Source organism: Crotalus tigris, unplaced genomic scaffold (genome assembly GCF_016545835.1).
Source record: "Crotalus tigris isolate CLP2741 ecotype Arizona unplaced genomic scaffold, ASM1654583v1 scf7180000024115.3125172, whole genome shotgun sequence".
Taxonomy (NCBI): Eukaryota; Metazoa; Chordata; class Lepidosauria; order Squamata; family Viperidae; genus Crotalus; species Crotalus tigris.
In genome coordinates, this window is record NW_024100392.1 from 1,119,439 (window position 1) to 1,145,952 (window position 26,514).

Sequence of the window (26,514 nt, forward strand, 5' to 3'; positions counted from 1 at the left end):
GTAACCACATGACCCCTAGGCACTGCAACTGTCATAAATTGGAGTCAGTTGCCAAACGTCTGAATTTTGATCACATGACCATGGAATGCTGTCATGGTTATAAGTATGGGAAGAAAGGCAGGGAGATGGGAGCGCACGGTTGCACAAGCCGAGCGTCGGCCAGTTCCCGGTCGCCCTCTCTACTACATGGCAGGACCAGAGAGGGGAAGGCGACATGCCAGATGCAGAGCCACAGCCTGGAACTGCTGGCGGCTGGCAACGTATGAGCCTTTGTGGCAGCTGGAGAGAAAGAGTGAGGAGGAGGAGAAAACAGGAAGGGTTTCTGTGTGTGTGTGTGTGTGTGTGTGTGTGTGTGTGTGTATGCATGTGTGTGCACGCGCGCGTGTGTGTGAGAGAGAGACAGGCAGCAGGGAAGCGAAAGCGTGGGGATCGGGCAGTGTTGCAAACAGAGTAAGCAAACTTACAAAAAGGGATCTCTCTTTCTCTCTCTCTCTCTCTCACACACACACACACACAAGTTCTGTGTTGGGGAGGTGTTGTACAGACAGGCGAGAGAGCAAACTCGCAAATTGGTTTTGTGATCTATTCTTGCCGCCTCCCCTCCCTAAAATCCCACTGATAATAGAACTTTTGGATTGAATGGAAAGTTAAGAGGAATTGGCGTGAGTTGAAATTAAAAAGCCGAGTCAACTGTCCCCCTCCCAATTATTTTGTCGGAGACGTGGAAAGTGTTTCTTGCTTTCACTTCTTCTCATCAGCTCTTTTATAATTTAATACAGCCTTACCCAATCTAATGTCTTTTGGGTGTCATGGACCACAGTTCTCATCATCCTGTGGCTATGCTGGCTAGAAATGGAATGCCTTATTTTCTCTGCAGTATGCACCTAGGGGGCAGTAGGTCTGTGGGATTTAGATGTATTTAAACATTTCTGGTTTTTTTTGCCTAATTTATTAAATCAACGTCTAATTTGAAATTAAATGTTTTGGAGAAATCCAGGGTGGTTTACAAGAAAACTCTCAAAGACAGCTATTGTAAAACATCACCAGCACTGCTTAAAAAAATATTAAAAGTGTGTATTTTAAGAACGAAAAATATTAATAGTAATTTACTTAGTGATGTTTCACCATAAAATGTGTTGTTGTTCTACATATCCCTGGATGAACAGTGTGTTTGGAATTGCCTTTAAACGGGTGAGGGATGCACTGTTCATATTTTCCTTGGGAGAAAGTTCTATAATTGGGGTGCTGTCTCTGAGAAGGCTCTGCTTGTGGCCACTGTTCTATAAACCAAACCAGAGGGATCATCTGGTCTAAATGGGTGGTAAACAAAGATGATTAGGGGGCTGGAGGCTAAAACATATGACAAATGTTTGTGGGAATTGGGACTAGGGATGGTAACATGATAGCAGTGTTCCAATATTTGATAGGCTGCCACAGAGAAGAAAGGGTCAACCTATTTTCCAAAGCATCAGAAGGCAATAATAGATGGAAACTAATCAAGAAGAAAACCAGCCTAGAACAATTGTGAAAACAATTAACCTGTGAAAAGGCTTGCTTTCAGAAGTTGTGGATGCTCCATCACTGGAGGCTTTTAAGAAGAGATTGGATATTCCATTGTCTAGAATGGCATAGGTCCCCTGCTTGAGCAGGGGGTTGGACTAGAAGACCTCAAAGGTCTCTTCCAACTTTGTTATTCTTTGAGAGAAGCGCTGCCAACCTCTCCCCCTCACCTTGTCCCTCCCTGGGCACAGAGAGAGGGATGGAGGGAGGGAAGAAAGGAGGGGAGGGGAACAAGAAGAAAGAAAGAGAAGGAAGGAAGGAGATGGGAATGAAAAGAAGGGAAGGAGGGAGGGAGGGAGGGAGGGAGGGAGGGAGGAAGGAAGGAAGAAAGGAGGGAAGGAGAGGGAGGGCCTGAGGGAAGTCCTGCCTTAGCACTTGGCTACCAGCAGCCCTGTTGCCCTTTCGCCAATCCCTGGTGGTCTCCCATCCTATTGCTGAGGATGCTTTGGTTATAAAGACAGGTCTCCTCGCATGGAGAGGGAATGGGCCTCCCTTTGCCCCATGCACTTTGCCCTCCACCATGAGCAACCTAGCCAAGGAGAGCGAGCACAGCAGCAGCAGCTTCGAGGAAGAGGTAAATGTAGCTGGGCACCCTCTTGGGGAAGTGCAGCTGGGCTAGGTAGGGCCGTGGGGTCCCAGGGCCATGGGAGCTCAAGGGCCGGGCTAGGCACTTGACCTCCACTGCCCAGGGCTCCAGGCAGTCTGTGCCACCCTCCAGGGCCCCCTCTGCACAGCCTGAGAGGGATGGTGAGGCTCCTCCAGTGAACCATGCCCCGGCGCTCATCCCAGTCCTGCCCAGGCCCACACAGTCGACCCTGACGCAAGTGGAGCTGGCCATACCTACTCAGTAGGCCATGCCCATGCCAACCATGCCCACCCAGTAGGCCATACCCACCCCAGCCACACCCACCCGGCCCCCCGAGGGCAACCACAATGCTAATGCGGCCCTCAATGAAATTGAGTTTGACACCCCTACTATATACCATTGAACAGAATTTGATATTATTTCAGGTTTCCTATATAAACTTTATTAGCAATAATACCATATTTACTGTTTTTTTTCTGAAACTGATGTTCTCAATATTTTCTTACAGTTAGGAATATCTTATACACATCTCAATGTCTCTGCCCCAGAATCTAAGAAAATTCAAATACTACAAACTATTGAGCTTTGCTGCCATCTAGAGATAAGAACTAGACTAAATCCTTCCAAGGACTTGAATGTTCAGTTAAGACTGCACAAAGCATTTGGCAAATCATTGTACTTTATATCCCACAACAATGACAGATCACCACAATCCCAAAGGGCTTTTCTTTTAGTACTAGGAGTCTAATTCTTTCCTGAACCAGGATAACACTATGGTTGGCTCTTATAGTACATGTAGCCACAAATTAGCCAATATTTAACCTAGATATTGTGATTGTCCAGCCCATATATTTAGCACTTGGCATGATGTATTGTGCCAATCCAAGGAATTGGATTAAACAGAATAAAATGAATAACCATAGCTCTGTCATACAAGTGAAGCCCATGACTGGGTTCACGTTAAAATGAATTGCTGCTTGTTTGTATTTTGCTTAATATGTTGTACATATCTGAAAAGGGGGTTCTGTATGCTAGGATTTACAATTTACTGTGAATGCAAGCTATATAATCTAGTAGCCATGATGGTACAGTGGTTAGTATTGCAGGTTAATTCTGCCGACTGCCAACAGTTCGATCCTGACCGGCTCAGGGTTGACTCAGCCTATCATCCAAGGTCAGTAAAATGAGGACCCAGATTGTTGGGGTCAATATGCTGACTTTGTAAACCGCTTAGAATGGGCTGTAAAGCACTATGAAGTGGTATATAAGTCTAAGGCAGGGGTGTCAAATTCAATTTCATTGAGGGCCACATCAGCATTGTGGTTGTCTTCAGGGGGCTGGTGGGTGTGGCCAGGGTGGGTGTGGCCTACTGGGTGGGTGTGGATGGAGTGGCTGTGGCCTACTGGGTGGGCGTGGCTAGCTCTACATCATTCGTGTCAAGGGTGCCTGTGGGGACCTGGGCAGGAGAGGGACAGATCTGAGGATCTCTGGAAGGAGGTGGGACCAGGGCAAGTGCCAAAGCATGGTCCACTGGAGGAGCCTCACTGTTCCTCTCAGTCTATGCGGGGGGGACTGGATGGTGATGCGGGCTGCCCGGAGCCCTAGGCAGCAGAGGTCAAATGTCCAGCCTGGCTCTCGAGCACCCGTGGCAGCAAACCCAAGCCCACTTCCCCAAGGGGGCACCCAGCTGCACTTACATCCTCCTCAAGGCTGCTGCTGCTGCTGTTCTTGCTCTCCTTAGCCAGGTTGCTCATGATGGGTATGAGGGCAAAGTCAGAGGGAGGCCCATGGGAGGAGAGCCGGCTTTGTATCCAAAGCTTCCTTAGCAATAAGATGGGAAACCTCCAGGATAGGCCAGGAGGAGAGGGCAAGGGGATAGTGAAAGGGCAGCAGGGCAGGACTAAGGCAGGACTTCCCTCAGACCCTCCCTCTCCTTCTTTCCTTTCTTCCTTCTTAAGTACAGAGTGGTGGGAAAATATTTGAGATGAGGGAAGGAGAAAAACAGGCAAGAAACACAGCTGGGGAGGTGTCGTCCTTCGTGAGGAATGAAGAAATGCACCATCGCCTGGAAGTGGCCAGCACATGGCCCTCACCTACTTCACATATCTGGCTTGGTGGGCTCTGGGGGAGGGGATGCCATGAGCAGCATGAGAGTCAATGTTACCTGCGCAATGCTACCCAGCCCCCAGCCTGCCCAGTTTCAGCAGGCAGCAAGGCGCTCTCCCCACAGTGCCAAGAGGCTGAGCCAGGCCGCGTGAATCTGAAAAGAAGCGTGATGGCGCCCAGCCCCCAGCTGCCCGGTTTCAGCAGGCAGTGGGGCACTTTCCTCACAGCACCAAGAGGCTAAACCAGGTGGCGCAAATCAAAAAGCATGATGCCGCCCAGCCCCCAGCCTGCCCAGTTTCGGCAGGCAGCAGGGCGCCCAGAGCTGAGCAGGTGGAGTGAATCTGATGAGAAGTGCAATGCTGCCTAGCCCCCAGCCTTCCCAGTTTCAGCAGGCAGCAAGGTGCAAGGCTGGCGAGCTTTGCACTGCCCGGCTCAACCTCTCGGCGCTGTGAGAATGCCCTGCTGCCTGCTGAAACCCCTCCCCCAGAGCCCATGAAGCCAGATATGTGAAGTAGGCGAGGCACTTCCAGGCAATGGTGCATTTCTTCATTCCTCACAAAGCATGCACCCCGTGGGCCGAGCCCACACGGCAGGGGCTGGTTCCTTGCTGTTTCCAGACGGCCTTGTGGAGCTAAGACTGAATGCGTTTCAGCATAGATGGCCACCACAAAATTGTACATTGGCTCCCGGCCAACCTGGGCCAGGGCCAAGGCAGAAGAAGCCATTTCCTCACTGTTTCCAGGATGGCTTCGCGGGCCACATGAAACCACTTCGCGGGCCGCATCTGGCCCCCGGGCCTTGTGTTTGACATGTCTGGTCTAAGGGCTATTGCTATTGCAAGTATTTTCATTTTTTTAAAAAGTAAAAAATATTGATATCTTTTGAAAATACTTGTCAAATCAATTTATACATTAAAATTAATAACTGCAAATATTTTTATTTTTTTAATTATAGATTGCAGATGTTTTCCGTCAAACAATTCCTATTAGAAACCCTAAATCAAAAACTATCAATACAACAGTGCTACCAGTGAGGACATCTTCTGAACAATAGAAGAAACCAACTTAAGATACTAAAAATGGGACATCAAACATTATCAGATCTATTCCCAATGTTTCTACGCAAAATGTCAGGAAGACATAAGACTGCTGATGTATGATATAATTGTTACCTAACTCATAAGTAGAAATGATTTTTTGCACACCAATACATCAAAAATGATTGATGTTGACACTAGAATTACAAAGGATTGGGATTTTCTCATAACCAAAAATCTACTATTCAGTATAATATTGCCCCATTTTCCTAATATGAACAAAGTCCCACAGTTTCTCCTACACTACAGAATGGATGAAGTTTCCACTTAATTCACACGAAGCTATTGTGAATTTCCCACATAGCTATAACTTTGTATTTTAGGCAATGTCAAAACAACGCCGGACAGACCATGATGAAGAGACTTTAAAGGTGCAGCCACCATAGTACTCTGCTATTATTTTGTCCCAACTTTCCAGTGCAGCATTAGGACAATTGTATTCTTGATTCATAATTCAGCCAACCTTAAAGAGACAAAGACAAGGAACCAGGGAGAAAAGAAATGATGCAAACCCTTAAGGACAAGTTCATTTTTACCCTCAGCAGGAAAAAAAGCAGTGATATCATGACACTTAAAATTACCACAGGATACAATGTTAGCAGTCCCACTTCAGTCCCAACAGAAATCAAGAGGAAGAAAACCTTAAGAATAAGAATATTAAGAAATGGATTACTGTCACCAAATGTGCATTTGATGTGTTTTTCAAAGTTAAGATGCTGTGAATTTTGCCTAGCACCATGCATTTTTACATCAATGCTTCTGACTATATGGTAAATGAAAAACTACTTTTTAAAATTGGATTCTTTTAAAAATAGTAAACCTGTATGGATTGTAGAATAGGTAAGGGATATTTTCATGGTATCTTATTATAAAATAAATTATGTTAGTATTTAAACCTCAATATAGAGATGAACATTTTCATTAAATAACATTCCTAAACTACTTGTGGGTGCTTCATCACTAGAGTTTTTAAGAAGAGATCGGACAGTGAAATGGTATAGGTCTCCTGCTTGAACAGGGGGTTGGATTAGAAGACCTCCAAGGTCTCTTCCAGCTCTATTCTTATTGATTGATTTACTATTCATAGAAAAATATTTTTTCATTTAACAGAGAAAAGCATAGGTGATAAAATTAAATGGATAAAAGGATAACTGAGGGAGAGTCCTAAATCATTAGGGCTTGTACAAAATGAAATTCTCTAAATCAATTCATGATTAATATAAAAATGACTTTCAACAAATGAGTGTCTCCAGAGAAGACAAAATCTACTTTTAAAGGAAATTGAAGCTGACCTGTTTCTAGACACAGTTATATGAATAAAGGCTGACTAAGAAAGTATATAATACAAACTTTTGGCTTGCTTGTATAAAATGGTAGCAAACCATAGATCATTTGCTGTTGAATTAGCTGATTTTCTCTCAATTATTGCTAATACATCAAAGCTTATAAAGTCACAATTATACATATTCTTCCTCATAAACGGAGGACTATATCCATGTCTCAATATAAAAGTTAACTTTGATTAACCAATCATTCAATATCCAGCACACAGAAGTTACACTGTATCTTTCAAGAATGTTTTAATTCCTCATGAGATGGGAACCACTCCTCATTATACATCAGTGGAAAGAAATAACTCATTTAATTGGGTTCCTTTTATCTAGTTTTCAGACTTTTATGAAGATCAGATTATATTCCAGGTCATATTTATGCAGAAAATTTGAAAATTCAAAAGAGGTCACAAACTTTTAAACATCACAGTAGCTGCTCTTAAAAAACTAAACAGGCAGGTTAGTTCTTGGATGGAAGACCATCAGGAAATCACAGGACTGGGACTTTAAAAACATCTCCAAGAAAACAACATGGCCATATTCATATAGTCATCAGGAGCCAAGGTGAACAAGAGGATGGACAGCAGAAGTTATATACATTGATACACTGGAAAGCTTCAATATTCACAGATAAGGCATACACACATACATACAGTACATACATATCCCAAAAGCATAATACAAGAACCAGTAACTAAAAGCCACAGCTTGCCTCACAAATGGTAACTGATCTCATAAGATTGAAAGAGTGCATAAGAGGAAGAACACATCATACTGAGTTAGAGGAGAGCTGTAATAAAATGCAACTAATAAAATAATATAAATATCTAAATATAGACGATATTCTGCTAAACATATATTTCAATACATACAACTGCAGCCAATCAGTCTGTAGAAAGTGTACCAACATTTTTCCACGAACCAATACAGCAGAGCCACCCAAGGTCACCCCCTCTGACCCTAACATTTATTTCCAATAATTTTTATTCTGCATTCTTTGCCCAATGTCTCTGCCTACAGTTTGACCTGCACTGGAGGCAGGAAGAGGAGGGGAATGACACTGCAAATCAGCTTGTATCTGTTTTCAGACGAATCACAGAAAAGACATCTGTTCATTGGCATCAGTTTTATAAGCTATTTTACGAGCCAAATTCAAAAGCGGCACATTCGATTCTTCTTATATATTTCTCCGATATATATAGAAAATAATTTTACCTCTCCCTCTCTTGACTGAAAAAGGTAGTTTTCATGCAAGAGACTGTCAACTCCTCCTTTTTAAGTCGTTTCCTAGAGCTATGCGAAAACGACTACAGTAAATATGAGGCGACGAGACTATAAAATTAGCCAGGCAACATCCCAAAACTTCCACGCTTTTCCCGAAACTCGATACCTGGACTAAGGTTGGCTCCTTCAGATGTCTCCCACCAAGGCTCGTCCAACGTGTCTGCCATGCTGTGTAACCACTGTAATCCACGCCGCCTCTGCCCGCTGCGGCTGTCGCTTTGAACGCGTAAATCCCGCCCAGTGGGTCGGACAGGGAGAAATTTCAAAGTGGAGGTTACTTTCGTTTCGGTCTCAGCAGGCAATGACCTGAGTGGGAGGCAGGAAGAGGAGGGGAATGGCACTGCAAATCAACAGAATTTCAAACAGTTCATTGTTCCAATACTAGTATAAGACCGGACTACATTCCAGTACACGTAATCGGACTTGCTTCTGAGGAAACACGTGGCGGACATTTGCTTTTGGGTTCTGCGAGCTCCCAATTGCACTAATGCTGCGTTTACAAAATGAGATAAACCATCAACTACGGTTGACATCCCGCTGTTTCTGCTCGCAAAACAAAAATAAACCGCTATAGAATGGACTGGCTCAACGGTAAACCAAACTATATTTTAACCAGGTAGCGTAGGCACATCCGCAACTAAACTACCCCTTAGCAGGTGGCGTGGGCTCATCGGTGCAATTTGGGATGCAGGTGTCTCGAGCAAACTCAGAAGAATAGATTGTTTACTTTAATGTCGTGATTTTGTTTACCATTCTGAACCTTAGCTATATTATTTTGCTATGAATTAGCCACTGGGTTTATGATTAGCGTACTGCGAGAGCAAAATGTCAAAATATCTTTATGTTTACATTTCGAGTTGTGCTATGACAGGGGTAGGCAACCTCGGCTCTTTTATGACTCATGGACTTCAACTCCCAGAATTCCCGAGGTTTATCTCTTGATGTAAATCAGCAAAGACTTCTGACTTCTAACAATAAGAGCAGTAAAAAAGCTTCCCGCTTCCAAACATGTTTAGCGGAGACCTGTACATCTACTGTATAAAAAATAAAATATGTAGTCTCCATTTAAAAAAAACAAAACAAAAACAAATCATCCCAATATAATCGGTTAGACTTCCACGTTAAAATCGTATGCACATGAACTCAGAAATAAGCTCCAGAATGTTCAGTGGATATTTGTATTCTTAAAACTTCGTTTTCCGACCTCTGACTGAAACTGAAGTTATGGATAGCTCTTTTGCCCGCAGAAACCCGCTTCAAGGAAGCAAAACCGGGCGGGCGAATCTTATGTTATAGTTCTATATGTTGGCGTCATCGTGACTGTTGCACTTTACGGCAGCCATGCCTGAGTTGGGGTGTGAACGGCGCAGAACCTTGGGAAATTTAGATCACGCTTTACGGCACGGCTAGGGGCACGTCAACAGCTATGGCGGAAGGGCTGGTAGTGTCTTCGCCGAGTAACTGGTGAGTTGAATTGTTTAGCTGATATACTGCTTGAGAGAGGCAGAGAATTTTCTCCGCTGCCAAAGCTCACAAAAACGGGTTATTCATTAGCCTGTTTGAAGTCAACCTGCACCAAGTGGCTGTGATTGATGCCACTTGAACCTACTCCAGAAAATGTAGTATTGACAGATTCCAAAGTGTCTGAATCTCTATAAAGTATGATTCCTGGGGAAATCCTTATGACTTTTCAGAGCGACTGATTCATTTGATGTATTTGTTCTTGTTTCTAAATAAGAACAAGGGCAAGGGAAATAGCTTAAAATTCACATTTAAAGTTCAGCCATTAAGACTGAAGTCTTTTTTGATGAACTGCAAAATAGTTCAAGTGAATTGTTTGTCTCGCCAAAACTGGAACCAGAATTAATGGACGAGTATTGCAGGTGAAAGCTGAGTGAATCACAGTATTTACTGTATTTATAATGTAAACTTTTTCCAAGTACAAAGATGATTGATAGAGAAATAGAGAGATAGAATCTTCTAATTCTATTGACCATTTTAAGATGCCTGTATGATAATATGGTTTAATGATTTGGAGTAGAGCAGCAATATTTCTGACTTCTAACAACAGGAGCAGTACAAAGTTTCTACTCAAAATCATGTTTCGCTTAGATCTGCATATGTAAGTATATTGGACCTATTCCACCCATTGAGCTTCATGCCTGAGTAAAGGTTTGAATCTGTACAGATAGTTCGGGACCCACAATTTACCCTAAAATTTCTGTTGCTAAGTGAGATATTTGTTAAGTGAATTTTGACCCATTTTACAACCTTTTTGCCACAGTTTTAAGTAAACCACTGTAGTTGTTAAGTTAATGACATGATGTTAAGTGAATCTGGCTTCCCCATTGACTTTGCTTGACAGAAGGTCGCAAATGGTGATCACATGACCCTGGGACACTGCAACCGTCATAAATGTGAACCAGTTGCCAAGCATCTCAATTTTGATCATATGACCAAGGGGATGCTGCAACAGTCATAAGTATGAAAAACAGTCATAACTTACTTTTTAAAGTGCCATTGTTACTTTGATCTCTCACTAAGTTGAGGACTAGCTGTATTTTCCAGTATTTAAACACTCAGCTGGCAACGATTGCTGAATGGAATGTCATTTCCAGAAGACATGCTAGATCTCTAATTATTATGGAGCAGGTATCCTTCAAAATGCCATCATTTCCAAAGTTTGCTTGTGAATTCAAATACTAGCTTTTCTGAAACCGCAAAGGAGTTCTTTTCATTTGTGATTATCCAGTGTCAACTGTTTTATCAAGATGAGTCCATAGTCTAGCCCAGGCATGTCAAACTGCCAGCCCGTACGCTGGATGCGTCACATCGAAACCACGTCCACCCCATTGCCAGCAATGGGGAAAAAGTCGTGATATGTCGCATTACGTCATGTGATGTTGTGAGTTTGACATGCCTGGTCTAGCCTCATTTCCCAGTAACCTTCAGTACAAACTATAAGTAGTTTCATATCTTATTTTAATTTTGATGACCTTTTATTCAAGTTAGATGTCTGACAGGATTCAGCAGTTTAACTAGGATTCTAACCAGATTTTCTTTAAAATAATCCTCTCTCAATTCAATAAAATGAATTTTCTTGAAGTAAACTTTATTACTATTTTTATATAAAGTTTCTATATATAATCAGAGCCTTAAATATGTTTTATGTTGATTCTCATAAAGCTGGACAATGAAGATAACAGTGGTTCTTAGTTTTTGCTTCCATTAATTGTTGTCTTTGCTATATCAAACCACATATTTAAATTTCTTTGTAAGCATTTCCCCAGAAATGTCTAGCAGTCTAAACAATTAGAGAATGACAATCTAAAATACATTGTAAGAAAATTAGGAAAGCTTGTTGGATATGAGCAATCTGAATTTTATTTTTATTCAGTCAGTATTGTTTGAGTTCCTCTTGCTGCTTCACTGCCCTTTCTGCTTTTCCATGGATTTTATGTCCCATATGTTGAGTGAAATGTCTCACTCTTTCATGCTTATTGTTCATTCATTGTTCTATTGAATGTATATTGGACTCATATGTTTAATTTATGCAAATTTTGTGTTATGCTGTTATACCGTGTTCTTCTGTTCCTGTATGCTATAACAATTTGCAACCTTTTCTTTCAGTGGAATATACAATAAAATAAGAGTTGTACCACACCCATCTGAAGTCAGTACATGTGACTGAAAGGGTGGGGTATTCTCCAAAGGGCAGGAAAAAATTTTAAATCCTGCCTTCTAGCCAGAATTTCCTGTCTGGTCTTGTGGCCAGAGAAGTACTTGATAGTAAATTCATCTGCTAGTCTACCTTAACAGTCATAAGTACAAGTGTGAGTGAAATGGGAGGTATCTAAATAAGAAAAAATAATAAAGCTAAGTATGATCAGAATTGGTTAGGTCATGTTAATATAGCTTTTATCAGGTAATTGAGTGAGAACTCAAAGAAAATTTAAGTCCTGTATAATAAGCTGAGTAGACATTTTTTAAATTAGTACAATCTAAATAAAGGCTGCTAGTCAGTATCAAAGGGCACTGTGGTGTTGGAAGTACTAAATGGGAAGTCAGGGGAGATCAAACTCCAGTCTTAATAGTCTTTCTAGAATTATTTCTCCTTGATTACTCATAAATTATTTCTCATAAGTTCTTTTTTTTTTGTTCTGCATAGTGCATTATTTATCAAGTTGTGAATCAAATCTCATATCAAGTATAATTTGTGTCAGGGAGGTGAAGCCAAATTTTTATAAATATTTTACCATAATAATTGTGAATGAATGACATTTCACATTTTTTCTGAATATTTCATATTGCTGGATAAAACTTTCATTTCAATATATGTCCGGGTTCACACATTATGCTAGGATTCAGACAGAAGGACAAGAAAGATAATCATTTGATTAGAAATTAAGCCCAGTGACAAGAAAGGATTTTTTACTATTTTATTTTAACAGATATTTAAAAGCACAATCAAGAAGAAGGAAACTATTTTTTTTAAAAAAAGAAATAAAAGAGAGGCATAAGATTTAAAAAATAACATTAGATTAGTATAGTGTATAAATATATTCTTATGTTCATTTTAACTATTAATCAATAATTTGCATTGCATCAAATGATATCCGTCCTAATGAACATGAGTTTAAGAAAATCTGTCCTTATTTGACTTTTTTGTGATTCATTATAATAACTTAAGAGTTATTGTGTTAAGAGAAACCCAAAATTTGGAAAGTAATTCAAATCTACATGCAGAATTTTCCTCACATAACTGGTTTCTAGATTAAATTATTCTTTATCAAACTTTTTTTGAAAACAAAGGTATTTTTATATTGACAATTTCAATAGCTTAGTTTATCGTTCTTTAAAGAAGGAATTATTTGTAATTTCCAATAAAAAACATAAATATACTGTTAGCTGTTATTATTTATAGAGCCACACCATATATTTTGTAGGAATATAAGGTAAAATAGTTGGCTGAATATTTAAGCTTTGATTCAGTGTACAGCAAATCATTTTGCTGAATGAACTTTATGACATTGCCCTCAACTGTGGAAAAAAAATGAACCTTGTTACATTTCCTGCAATTTTTTGAATATCAATTATCTATTTTGAAATCAATAATTGAAGTTAAATAAATAAATATTCATTTTCCCTGAATGTAATGCCAATAAAGAAAGTATGAAAGAGCTTGATTCTTTTAGCCTTCAGAAAAGATGGTTGAAAGGCTATACAGGTAGTCCTCAGTTTATGACCAGAACTTGGGTTGCTAAGTCATGTTATTAAGTGAGTTACCCCAAATTTTATAACTTCATTTGTCATGATATTTAAACAATTCATGGTCATTAATTACATTCAGCTTCTTCCAGACTTTGTTTGTCAGAAGACCCTTGGGAGAGTCACAGATGTGACCCTAGATTGGAGCTAGACAAGGATGCTGCAACTATCAAATACATGCCAGTTGCCAAGCACCAATTTTGGATAATGTGAATGCAGGGATGTTGCAATGGTTGTAAGTGCAAGGACCAGTATTGTCACTTTTTTCAGGCCTATCATAATTTTGAAGGTCATTAAATGCATGGTCATAAGTCAAGAAATACCTGTATGATTCTTTCCTTCAAATAAAGAAGCTGTTTCTCTTTTCAACCTTACATAACTCAGCTGTACAAACTTAGAAAATGACATATATCAGTGATGGCGAACCTTTTAGAGACCGAGTGCCCAAACTGCAACCCAAAACCCACTTATGTATCGTTGGGTGCCAGGTGAGTGTGGCCCATTGGGTGGGTGTGGCCCATTGGGTGCGTGTGGCTACAGTGGTAACGGCAGACTGGGTGGGACTAAAAAGTTCAATCAATCAATCAATTCCAACTTTGCAAGATCTTTTTTTTCTCGCGAGAAGTTGAAATTGATTGATTGATTGAACCTTTTTTTTTTTTGCACATGGCGGAGGCCTAAAGCGAAAAGGTTTTATAAAACTCAGCTGAAGGCCTAGGATTGGGCGACGGCGCACAGAAAGGGCTCTGAGTGCCGCCTCTGGTTCGCCACCACTGACATATATTATTTAGGTGTTATCAACAAGTACGATTTGTACCCTGACACATTTATGCTTTGAATCATCTTTTCCTCTTTAAATCTGAATCATTTTATAGCCCTGGATTACATTCTCTTAGATATGCATTAGAGAACTGTACATGTCAATTTCATTATAGGAATTTTAATTCTGAGATTCTTAAATTTGTTTCCACCTATGTCATTGAACGTTTTGTTCATCCTTTATCCAAGAATGTCCATCAGTGATTTGGAGCAGATCTGAGCCAAGAGTACCCACTCTTGGCTTAGATCTTGTTGGAGCAGAGTAGCGTAGAAGAAGAATATATTCCAGAAGCAGGACACAACTATTGACTATAACCTGTTGGTTTTAGATAGTTGATTTCTAATGCTATGAAGGGTTGATAGTGAATTGTTCTAAACAAAGTGGTCATTTTAATGAAATTAGTAAAGCACAGTTGAAAGAGATAATATATTTTGGCCTAATCAATAGTAATATATACAGTGCAGCTTGATTTAAAAGGCAGATAAACTATAGTCTTCTCTGAATAAAAGAAATACATTATAGTTTGTTTTGTCTGTGCTTCTTTTTATATATATTTCCTGCATTTATCACATGTTGTTATCTTAATCATTAATTAATATGCAACTATCTGGTAGCAGTAGTTAAAACCATTTGGGGCATTGTAAAAATCCAATAAAAGTTGCAAATAAAACTATTACAATACAGACATTATAGCATGTGGTGCTTTGTGTGTAGATGTGTGGAAAACTAAATGTTCAAAAACATTTTTTGGGTAATAAGATTTCTAAGGCTACTTGTTTGATAATTTGTGTGGTTTATGAAGGGTTAAAGCAGTTTTATTAAATTATTGAAAACAAGCATTAAATAACAAACAAGCTGGGAGGTTAAACTAATCAGATTTATTATACCATTGCTGGTGTTTAGTGAGACCACACATAAAACTAAGTTGGAGTCTACTGGAAGAGACAGGTCTTAATTTCTTTCTTGAAGGCTAGCAGGTTGGGCTATACAAGCCAGGAGACAGGGGAAATTTGCTTCCATGGGGCTATAAAGGAATGCAGAGAGAATCTTGAAGAAAGTATGATAGGAACAAGGAAGGGAAAATACTGTAAAGAAAAAGGAAGTCCTGGAAAAGATGATATAAAGCAGTGGTTCTCAACCTGTGGGTCGGGACCCCATTTGGGGTCGAACGACCATTTCACAGGGGTCGCCAAACAATGCAGTCCGCCATTTTTTTCCCCTTTTCCTTAGCTGTGCTACTCCCTTTTATTCTATTGGCTTTTGAAAGCCAATAGAATAGACTCTCTTGAATAGAGTCTAATTCTATTGGCTTTCAAAAGCCAATAGGAATTGTCCAGGCTGTCTCTGCCCTGCTGAGCCCGCCAAAAGTCCCATTCTGCAAACGGTGCTGCACCAGTTGAGTAGTCCTCGACTTACGACCGGTTGAGTAGTCCTCGACTTATGGCTGGTTGGGGGTCGCGGCATTAAAAAGGTTGAGAACCACTGATATAAAGAAACTTGAAATAGCCCAGCTTTATTTTCTTTAAGATGGGGTAGAAGGAATAGACTTTTAAAATTTTGTTATTGTACCTAAAACAATTAAATTGCATTCATATAATCCTTGTGCTGGCCTCTTAAAAGGACTGACAAAGGCAGATATGGCACAAATTCAAGCTCCCATTGGAGACAATAATTTAAGTGATGGGACTCAGGGTGCCAACCCTGTCAGATCTTATTGAATGGGCAGAAACAGTTGTGGGGAGTTTATCCCACAAAGATTCAGGTCATGAAGGGCTTATTAGAATACTACCAGGACTTTGAATTGCACCCAGCAGTTTTGTGGTACCATTTTCAAGGCACATCTTTTTAACTTTTACAACTGAAGGCAAACATAGTGTCCCAGGGTAATGTTGCAGAATCCAATTGTGTTGGTCATCAGGACCAGAGGTTTAGTCTTCTGAGCTTTCCAACTCCTGCTAGAGCCCATCCTCCAGGAACTTCTCTCTAGCTGAATGTGTGTTTTTAACTTTTATTAAGAGCTTAGCTTCCATTTTTTAAAAACTTAAGTTAATAGCATTATAGAATTACTTTTAGATGTAAAATGAGAACACAATCTGAGTGCTTCTTTAGAAGTAATATCCACTGAAGTTAAGTTTAAACCATAAAGATATTTTTGTGTCAAATGAGATTCATCTTACTCATTTATGATTCAAATTATGTGCAATAAGGCTGGTACTAAGATATGATATGTTTCAAAAGTTGAAATCGCCATTATCTTAAAACTACATATAATCTTACTCAATTTTTGTAGGGAAAATGACCTTGCAGAAGCTCTGGAAGAAGGAGGCTGTGATCTTGAAACAGTTAGAAATATCATCCAAGGAAGATCTCTGCCTGAACATCTAAGAGCCAAAGTTTGGAAGGTAAACTTTTCTTACTTAATTGGAAAATGATATTTTTCCTGAGTTATGTAGTTGAGAAAAGATAGGAACAACATGTTGAATCATTTTATTTCTTTTTTAAATGATGAATGTTAGTATGTAAGTGACAAGTGATATAGCAGTTAAGGTATTTGATCAGAAAGATGAAGATTTAAAACTAGCCATAGAATCTTGCTCATGACTTTGGATTAGTCTTTGCTCTCAGCTGATTTATCTCATGATTGTTGTTATGAAGAAACATTGGAGGAGAGATTGCTATGTAAGCTATCTGAAGATAGGACATATAAATCTAATAATAATTGTAATAATTATATTTCATCTTACATATAAACTGTATATACCAATGCATCAACAATATTTACTTAATTAACTTTGCAATTGCCATCTGTGTTTCAAGGAAATCATTTCAAATGCAAATTCAGTACAAAGATGTTCCCTTTTAGAGTCAAACTATGCACTACATAAATAAAACATAGCCAAACTGTTACTTTAAAAAGGGAAATCTGAGAATGTAACTGGTTTTGGAGAAGATCTGTGTGCTTCTTTGATCTTTCTTTCTTTGAAAGTTTCTTGATCCATATAGCACAGGGGTGTAAAACGGCCGGCCCGTGGGCCGGATGCATCATCCTTAAGCTGCGCCCACCCCATTGCCGGCAATGGCAAAACTGTCCCAATACGTTGCGCGATGTCATGTGACATCGTGAGTTTGACATGTCTGATGTAGCATAACTGTATCAAAGTTATTTTTGCAGCATCAGTAAAAAGATCTTGATTTCAGAGGAAGAGTAACCTTGGGAGGATTTAATTTCAAATACAAAAATAATTTTGGGGAAATGGTTTAATTACAGTCTTTTCCATTACATTATATTTCCAGTCCTAGCACATGCTTTCTGAAATGGCTTTTCTTTTAAATAAGTGCTGAAATACTGTAACATTTATTCAGTTATATCTGCAGTTTCTCTTTAAACCCAAGAGATAACAGTTTACTTCAATAATAAATAAAGAAAAGTGTAGGAAATATAAGACATTTCAAATACTAACTTAAAGAGTGTCACACGTTACTTGAATGCATACATTCAGTTTGATCAACAATTCTTACATATCATTAAATGCAGATTCTTCAAGAATAATAAAGGCTGCATCATTCATTATAAAAAGCCAGTTGTCAATGATTTCACTATATATATGTGAAATAATATCTTTTGGAATACTTTTTTTTAATAAGGTTGGTTTAAGAATCATATCTTAATTGCGTCAAGATATTTAATATTTCTTCCTTACTTTCTTTCATATTTATTTTTAGATTGCATTAAATGTTGTAGGGAAAGGAGACAGTTTGGCATCTTGGGATGGTTGTTTAGATCTGCCAGAACAATCACTGATACACAAAGATTGTCAAGAACTAGTTGGTAAGTCTGAAATAATATTTTGATTGTTAAACTGAAAACCATCTATAATATTTATTCTCTGCATAATTATGTTTTTATCCAATCCCTGAGATGCCTGAAACTCAAATACTTGTGTTAAGTCTGCTTGAAATGTTGTACAGAGATGCTATATTAATTTAATGTTATATGGCTCTCCACAACTCCAAGCTGCTTATATGTAACAATGCAAAATAGAAGTATAAAAAGTCAATCTGATATGTCACCATTTGAATAACAGCATGTTAAGCATTGCTAAATGTTTTTCTTTAAAATGTAATAGGGAGGAGCTGGTCCAAATATTCCGGGATATGCTGTTCTTAGAGGCATGATACCATGACAGAGAATTCAAGCATGGAGTCTCTATAAATGATATTCTTTCAGATTTAGGATCCTTAGCAACCCTTCTATATTAGATACAACCTGACAGGCAGATTCATCTCAAAGAAGGTGGCCTTGGAGATGTCTAGCTTTTAAACCTTGTAGGACTTTAAAATGATAACAGTACTTGAATTGCAACTGGTAGCCATGCAGCTTCAGTAGTAGTGAATTAATTATTCCCATAATTGTTTGGGCCATTATATATTAAGCAAACCAAAGATTCTGGTCTTCAGGGCCAGCCCAAGTGGATCAAAGGGCAATACTCCAACCAAAATGTGGTAAGCGCACAAGGGATGAAAGTGAAAGTGAAATGTCTTGTCACAGCTAGTGTACAAGATATAATTGAGCGAAAGGCTCTCTGACCACAGACTCGACCTGCTGTTCAAGCATAAACTATGAATCCAGAGAATCTCCAGATTGTGAATCAACTCTATCTGACAGAGTGAAACCCCCTCAAGAGTCAAAAAAGGGCTATTTTATAAATATCTAGCTTCTGAGTTTGCAGCCACTGTGTCTTCCTGGGATTCCATTTAGGTCTCTTTCTACCCAGTCAGATCCTATCAAGCTATTACTCAGGTATTATTCACAAAACAGTTTTCACTAATGCTGACATTCAGTAAACAACAGTTGGTGAAAGAGCTTAATTTGGTCGAGAGCCAGTGGTGGGATTCAGCTAGTTCAGCAGAACCAATACCTAATTTTTTGTTGAGTTCGGCGAACCGGTTATGATAAATCTGCATAAGCCTCCCATGCAGCCTTCCTCCTCCAGCCCCGGTATCCCTCCACCAGCCCTCCATCACTGCCAGCACACTTTCTTGTGCACACTTTCTTACTGCCCTACCCTGCATCTCCCTTCTCCGTTCTGGAAATGGTAGCCCCATTTCTGCTGCTTTCTTCCCAGCAGAAAGGAAGGAGGCTTTGTATGGAAGGATGCTAAGCTCTGGGAAAACTATGCAATCTGGAGCTGAGTGAGGAAGGCCAGGCTCCCCTTCCCCGATGGTTCTGCAAAGCCCTTGAGAAGCAGATCTGCTTCCCACAGGGTTGGCCTCTGCACCCACTTGAACGGCAAACAGAAGAGCTTTGTTCTTTTTCTCCAGGAGGCCCTTTGAAATTTAAAATCCAGAGCAGACATGTTTTCCTTCTGACTAGCTGAGGATACGGTAGCTACTGGTACGATTTTTGTAAGAAGCTGAGTATCTGCTCTGGATTTTAAGACAGAAAAGCGAAGGAGTGGGGGTGGGGGGCAATTTGAAAGGGCCTGGAGGAAAAGAACAAAGCTCTTCTGTTTGCTATCCAAAGCAGGTGCCGAGGCTAAATCTGAGGGAAACAGATTCGCTCCTTAAGGGCTTTGGAGAACCATTGGGGAAGGGGAGCCTGGTCTTCCTTGCCAACTCCAGCTGAAGTAGTTTTCCCGGAGCTTAGCACCCTTCCATACGAAGCATCGTTCCTTTCTTCCCTTCTGCTGGGAGGAAAGTGGCAGAAAACAGGGCTGCCATTTCCAGAACGGAGAAGGGAGAGGTCCGCTGATGCATAGCAGCAAGAAAGTGCGGACCAGAAGAAGGAAGGAAGGAAGACTTAAGGATACCTGGGGAGGCGAAGGAAGCTACAGTAAGTTGCCGGTGACGGTGCAAACCACGGAAGAGCTGGCGGAAAAGAAGGAGGAGGCAGCTGCCGCCGGACTGGTGATCTGCAGGGTGAAGCAGGGGCAGCAGAAGTGGCGGGGACCGAAGAAAGCCCCTCCAGCAGCAGACACGGCTGTTGCGCAGCAGCGGCAGAGCCTTTCGCCATCACTTCCCCTGGTTCTGAAATCACAGAGGGGGATTGGGTAAAGTCCATCCTCCATAGCATGGCAGTCTGGCTTGGGAGAGAAGTGAAAGGGAAGAGGAGGGCGAGCAGCCGGGTCATTGAACCAGCGGGGGGAGGTTACCAAGCAGGGAGTGGCTTGGGTGCGGGGGCCCTGAAGTAAGCAGGTGCGAAGCACATGGGGCAGCTTTCCCCCGCCCTTGCTTGGTTTTTACGTGTGCACCTCTTACAAGGTTCTTGATTTCAGAGAGAACTGGTTGTTAAATTATTTGAATCCCACCACTGACTAGAGCCCCATTCTGATATCCATGGAAAATGGTTTGATATCCTTTGGTGCTAGAGATTTTTCTTTCTTAAAAAATATCAGCTGAACTGTTCTTAACTTGTTTTTGTTCTTGTTTTTATTTCTTTTTATCATTTGCCAATTTTGGGGAATGACTAAGGTCTCAGGCTAATACAATCAAGGAATGCATGTGGTGTATAATGCATAACTTTTGCACTATTTCTTTTTAGATCAGCTGTCAGTACCAGAGGAGGAGAAGTCAGTATTACTTTTGGATATTGAATCTGTGATTACATTTTATTGTAAATCTCGTAATGTTAAATACAGTTCTAGCCTTAGCTGGTCCTATCTCCTTAAACCTTTGGTTCATCTTCGACTTTCACGAAGTGACTTGTACAACTGCTTCTATGCTATCATGAACAAATACATTCCAAGGTAATGTATGAGCATTAAATTTAATCTTAATTTTTATTTTATGAATATCACCTTACCCCTTTATTGTCCTTCCTTTTTTATCAAGGTGGCATTTTTGTTTGGATTTTTTTTAATCATAAGCCTATGAAGATCAAATTCTTCTGATCTTTTGCTTGTCACAAATCTTTATGATAAAGTCATTTATACAGATTTTTTTTAAAATGTACAATCACTTTTATTTCATCTGCTTATATCACTGCTTTCTTTTAGGGACTGTTTTCTGAAAGGCAGACCATTTCACCTCTTTAGGCTGCTCCTCCAATATCATGAACCAGAACTATGCTCATTTCTGGACACAAAAAAGATGACGCCGGACTCATATGCACTCAACTGGGTAATAAAGTGAAAGTAGGAAAACATATTGAAAAGTGAAGTTCTATAACAGAAAATTTCACATACTTGGTAACAACTCCTAAACAAAAAGAATGCATTTTTGCACAATTTTTTGTAGCTACTACAGATAGGATGTTATAAGATTCTGATTTCTGATATTAAGTTCTTACAGTGAATTCACTTGTTCATAAGAGGTCCTTCTATTGATCAGAAATTATTTTACGTTGGCCCATAACAGACAAGCAGAAATGTCTGATTAACAATGGTAATTTCTCCCAAGAAGTAAAAGATATTGAGTTTTATTTTTGTTGCACTTCCTTGAAATGCTATTATGATCTTTCTATTAATCTGGTATTAGCCATGTAAGAAAACACACAAAGAAGGAGGCTTATTAATATGAAAGTCACTTTGTTCTAATAGGTGGATACTTCAAATCTTTATGTAAGGTGCAATCGAACTAGTTATACTCTGTGATTGCAAAGGTTTTATAAAGAAGTATATTTAATTTCCATATGTTAGTCTGCCCTATTTAATAAAGATGAATCACTTATATTTCATATAAAATAAATGTCTATTTTTTGGATTTTTAAAATTTACTTGTAATCAGAATTTATTTTTAAAATGTTCCTGTAGCTTAATCTCTTTAGCTGAGAAGTAGGCTGCACTTAATAAAAAAGCTGATCAACTGTAAATACATTTATAAAGCTCTTCCGTGTATTCTATTCTCAGAAATATTATATTAGTAAATATACTACTTAAAAACTAATTTGAGTTGAATCTACCTTTACATCCCCTATTTACTTCTGTTAAAAACCAAAATGCATATGATCATGCATATGCTGGCTTGTTTCTCAGCCAGCAATTTCAAGAAATAAAATGTATTAGATTGCTTTGTTATCCTAAATCATAAACACTACTGTCTTTTAAAGTTACAACTAAAAGCTAGGGCATATTCTTTGCTCTCAGGTTTCTGAGACCAGTTCTTAGAACTTTATATATTTTTTCAAACTTTAAGTATTCTGTAATGGCCCAGGTTTGTAGGAAAATATTGTTTAATGCAAGCATATGTTTGAAATATGTGCAGTGATAATTTTGTGCAAATTTATATATATAGTCAATCCCACTTTCTTTCTTTTTTTAATACACATTTTATTGGTTTTTTTAATTTTAACATCAAAGTGCTCAGGAAAACACTGTGGTGAAAGGGTAATCAATCATAGCAAAACAAGTCATATATATATAACTAAAATTAATACCTTAAAAAAAATTCCCCCCTCTATTTCCTCACATGATATAACAAATTTAGTTTAATCTATTTCTTCTTAAAATTCAGTCAATCCACAGAATCTTTCCTACTATTACATCTACATAAATCATTCCTGCTTTTAAGCTCCACTAATTTCAATTAAAATATTCCAATTGATCTTAAACAAACATATTAATAAAATTTTGGGTATCCCTTCTACAACACACATAATATTCCAAGAATAACATTTTAATATTTTCACATATATTCCATCTCTTAATTTAATACATCATTAATTAATACCCTTTCTTCTCTTATCATAGATCTCTCTAATTCTTCTGCTATTACAAAATAGTTTTCTATATAAACAGAGTAAAAAAAAAAAATCATTTCGACCTGTTAAGTAAAATTTAACTCTCAGCCAAATTAACTATTGTATCTAAGACAAACATATTATTACACCAATTATTATCTTACTGCTTTCATTTATTCAATTAGATTGTCAAATCAGTCCAAATTTCTAAAGCCTTTTTGACCCAATAATTAAAATTTTAAATCACATTTTTAAATCTGGCTTTTTTTCTATACCAAGCTGGTTTCCCGTAATGTCGCATCTATGTCATCAAATCTCAGTATTTGAGTACTAATGTTTATCAACAAATCGATCTGATCAAAATTCTCTTCCCCTTCTTCCAGTATCATATAAGCAATGTAGTCCATTTTATTCCATATTATAATTTCAGCTTGCTTATCCAAGTTGCCATAACTTTCAATCAATCGTATCTGGCTGTCAATTCCTGTTAGTTTTGGCAATGGGAGAACTTCACTTATAGTCATTTTTTGATCTTCAAAGTTCTGGATTTGTACATAGAATTGTGAAATATCCTCCTCTGTAGTAGATAATTGATTTATAGAGTAGTTATTTAAAGTCTCAGTCTGGGATTTTGGGTCCAGAATTTTTCTAAAGTTCAATTGATCAGTGAGTTCTTCCATCTCAAATTGTGTACACTGTTGCATGCTTCTTCTTGGCCTGTAGGTTGGTCTTTTAAGATTTGGGGCTCAGCTTGTGATTCTAGAAGATGGTCTTTAGTTTTCCTCCATGACTTATCTCTTTTGTCATTTCCAATATTTTTTCCAATATCAGCTCATAATCCAGTCCAGAATTCAATTGATCAGTAACTTCTTCCATCTCAGATTGTGTATACTGTTGCATATATGCTTCTTCTTGGCCTATAAGTTGAACTTATTAAAGTTTGAGGCTCAGCTTGTGGTTCTGAAAAATAACCTTTAGTTTTTCTCCATAACTTCATCTCCTCTGTCATTTCCAATATTTTTTCCAATATCAGCTCATAGTCAAGCTGTGGATAAAAGTCTTCTATTTCCATAGTAAAAGAGCCTTTTAATCTTTTTGTGGAAACTATCTTTATTAAGAGTCCATATACATCCACCTCCAGAATTTTTAAATCACAAACACAACCCACAGCTGTTTCCAAGCCTTTATTTTTTCTTCACTCCTGAAGTAGTGTTCTCCAAACACCAAAGACATTAGAATTGCAGTAAATATTTTCATCACAAGATGTCCTCAGTAAGCTATAGAAAGCTTTTTCTTTGCATGTTAAAAGCCTTTATCTCATTAAGAAAGACAACGAAAGAGACAGAAAAAAGCAAATATCTTCAGTATAGTAAGTAAAATAATGCTCTAAATTAGGAATCTTTCCAGGGATGCCCAATATCCAAAAAGTTCAAAATATAATAAGTGCTAATCTGTAGTTTTGTTTAAAGTATTTTTTTTTCCCCAAACAGACAGAAGCTGCTTTCTTAGAATAGGGAAGTCATCTAAAAAGCAAGCTCTTTGCAGGAAAAATAGTTCAGAATGGAGAGAGAGAGGAAAGGTCTCACCCGGATTCACCACGGTGGTTCTTTATGCTTAGATGATTTTCTGACTTCAGCTAGCACAGCGAAGTGATCGGCCATTTTACTGACCGATCTTCTTCTCCATCAGCCCTACAGAGTTAGCTCGGACTGTAGGGGGAGCCGCCACTCCACCACAGCCAAGCAAAAGCCTCCTCAACGGTGGTAGCCCCTCCAGGGAGATTTAAGACCCGCATAAGGGTCTACCGGTAGAGAGAAAACAGCCAACGAAGAGCGACCGCTCTTTGTATGGCTGAAAGTGCCGTGATCCGGAGGTAGAAGTCATCAATCCCACTTTAAATTGCAAACTGAAATTGTACACTTAAAGTTTTAAAATATAATTATATTACTAAAATTTGCTTCAGTTTCCTTTTCATCTACTTTTCAGCTTGGGTCCCTATTTTCAACTTACTGCACAGATGAAGTCACCCAAACAATATGGGATGGATATTTTCAGCTAGCAGACCCATTCTTCATTTATTTCTTAATGCTTATCATTCTTGTTAATGCTAAGTGAGTATATAACATTAAATTGCTTATTTGCTACTCTTAATTCTTTTCTTTTTATACCTGCTTCATGTTTCTCCATTTGCCTTTTCAGGGAAATGATCTTGGCACCAGAATCTGATATTAAAGAAGATGTTATGAGTAAGTTCTTCACCTTTAATATACTGCTATTTAGGCAAAGTAATACTGAAGTCCTACTGATATGTGGAAGACTAAATTTTCATATATTTTTTAAAAAAAATCTGTACAAAGTTAACATAGCTGACATTGAACTAATTCAGACACAAAAATAAAAGGTGGTTAAATGCAGGAATGTTTTGACTACTGTATCATAGAACTTTTCTGCAAAATGATTACAAAAGGTGCTTATTGTTTTAGTTTAAAAGTTCCTCTTTTTTTGGTCTGCTTTTTTTCCTGAATTCTTTCCAGTTAACTGTTCTATCATTTACATTTTTATTATCTGTCCATTCAGTTCTTATATGCTGGTTTCTTTATCTCAAATTGTATGTTTCTTTTGGGGAAATATACTATTAAATCTGTCGAGCTACTGCAAAGAATACAAGCCCATTGAATCCTAATATGTATATGTGCTCATATGCCAAGCATTTAATATATTCCTTTCTCTTTCTATTACTTTACATCTTGAACAATTTTTTGCTACTACTCTTTTTCTCTTCCCCATATCTGAGAATTTTTAATCAAGTTCCAGGAACAAGTGAAGTTGCAGTTATTTGTGTAATGTGGAAGAACATTACAAGATAAGGAGACATTGCTTTGGTCACCGGACACAATCTCTCTCTTTGCCATTAGCAGCATCTAAGTTGGGTTAGCAACAGCATTTTGCTCCTTTATTACATGAGATTTTATATTATCCATCATACAAGCCATTTTTATGAAACGTGATCATGAACAAAATCATATAAGTATTGATTGAAAGAGAATAATAACATAGATTTGTGCCTTAAAAAAATCATCTTGTAATACTTGATGTAATGTTTTGTATATTTCAGACTTTCTTGAAAAATCTCCTGCCAGTTTGGAAACAGAAGATATAGAAGACCTTTTCTCCCTAGCACAATATTATTGTAGCAAGACCCCAATTTCTTTCAGAAAGGTAATTGCTAAGCACATTGAGCTGTTTTCTCTATTCTGTGGCCTCCACATGATGTGTACTAATATTGTCATCAATCTTAGCAGCATGATTGTACTTTAAATTTCAAGAGTGGACTAGTTAAAGGGTTAGATTTGGAATGAGGGCATGAGGAATAAATATGTAATATAATTACATTAAGTCTTCATTAAATGAATTAATCCAATAAGAATGGCAGACTTTAATATCATAGATATTAAGTAATAGCATGCCCAGCATTTCTTTCAATATTGATTGCTGTTGCTTAAAATGAACTCCATAGCAATTTCTGCCAAACCCAAATGATTTTTAAAAACATTGATTCAAAACTACATAAGTTTCCATTCACTTTGCTAGTACTAGTCAGGTTTGAGTACCTTACATGAGAGACCACCAGGAACTACTAAGCATATACGTTTGGTTGGGAAACAAATGTTCCAGAAAACAATGGTGACAAATGTCCTTCATATTTTTATTGTACACGGCTCAGAGAGAGAGAGCTGGTAGCAAACTACATGTGTATATTCATAATATCACCCAACACAAAAAAAT

General features: G+C 38.5%; 3 protein-coding genes across 4 annotated transcripts in view; 2 read left to right on the top strand and 1 right to left on the bottom strand.

Moving 5' to 3' along the window:
• FILIP1L (filamin A interacting protein 1 like) overlaps positions 1-6,697 on the top strand; it is a 107,435-nt gene extending 100,738 nt beyond the window's left edge. The window contains exon 5 of the mRNA XM_039322453.1: positions 5,207-6,697. Within this exon, the coding sequence (XP_039178387.1) occupies positions 5,207-5,305 (99 nt within the window). The 3' untranslated portion in view covers positions 5,306-6,697. The remainder of the gene's footprint in view (positions 1-5,206) is intronic.
• CMSS1 (cms1 ribosomal small subunit homolog) overlaps positions 1-8,648 on the bottom strand; it is a 208,267-nt gene extending 199,619 nt beyond the window's left edge. The window contains exons 1-2 of the mRNA XM_039322458.1: positions 8,610-8,648; positions 8,070-8,269 (exon numbers count right to left, since the gene is read on the bottom strand). Of these exons, the coding sequence (XP_039178392.1) occupies positions 8,070-8,130 (61 nt within the window). The 5' untranslated portion in view covers positions 8,131-8,269; positions 8,610-8,648. The remainder of the gene's footprint in view (positions 1-8,069; positions 8,270-8,609) is intronic.
• A 621-nt stretch (positions 8,649-9,269) lies between these two features.
• TBC1D23 (TBC1 domain family member 23) overlaps positions 9,270-26,514 on the top strand; it is a 36,185-nt gene continuing 18,940 nt past the window's right edge. For both annotated transcript variants that reach the window (XM_039322454.1, XM_039322456.1), the window contains exons 1-8: positions 9,270-9,427; positions 16,342-16,453; positions 17,775-17,880; positions 20,593-20,797; positions 21,047-21,170; positions 24,715-24,839; positions 24,928-24,974; positions 25,844-25,947. In XM_039322454.1, coding sequence (XP_039178388.1) covers positions 9,390-9,427; positions 16,342-16,453; positions 17,775-17,880; positions 20,593-20,797; positions 21,047-21,170; positions 24,715-24,839; positions 24,928-24,974; positions 25,844-25,947 — 861 coding nt within the window. In that variant the 5' untranslated portion in view covers positions 9,270-9,389. The remainder of the gene's footprint in view (positions 9,428-16,341; positions 16,454-17,774; positions 17,881-20,592; positions 20,798-21,046; positions 21,171-24,714; positions 24,840-24,927; positions 24,975-25,843; positions 25,948-26,514) is intronic.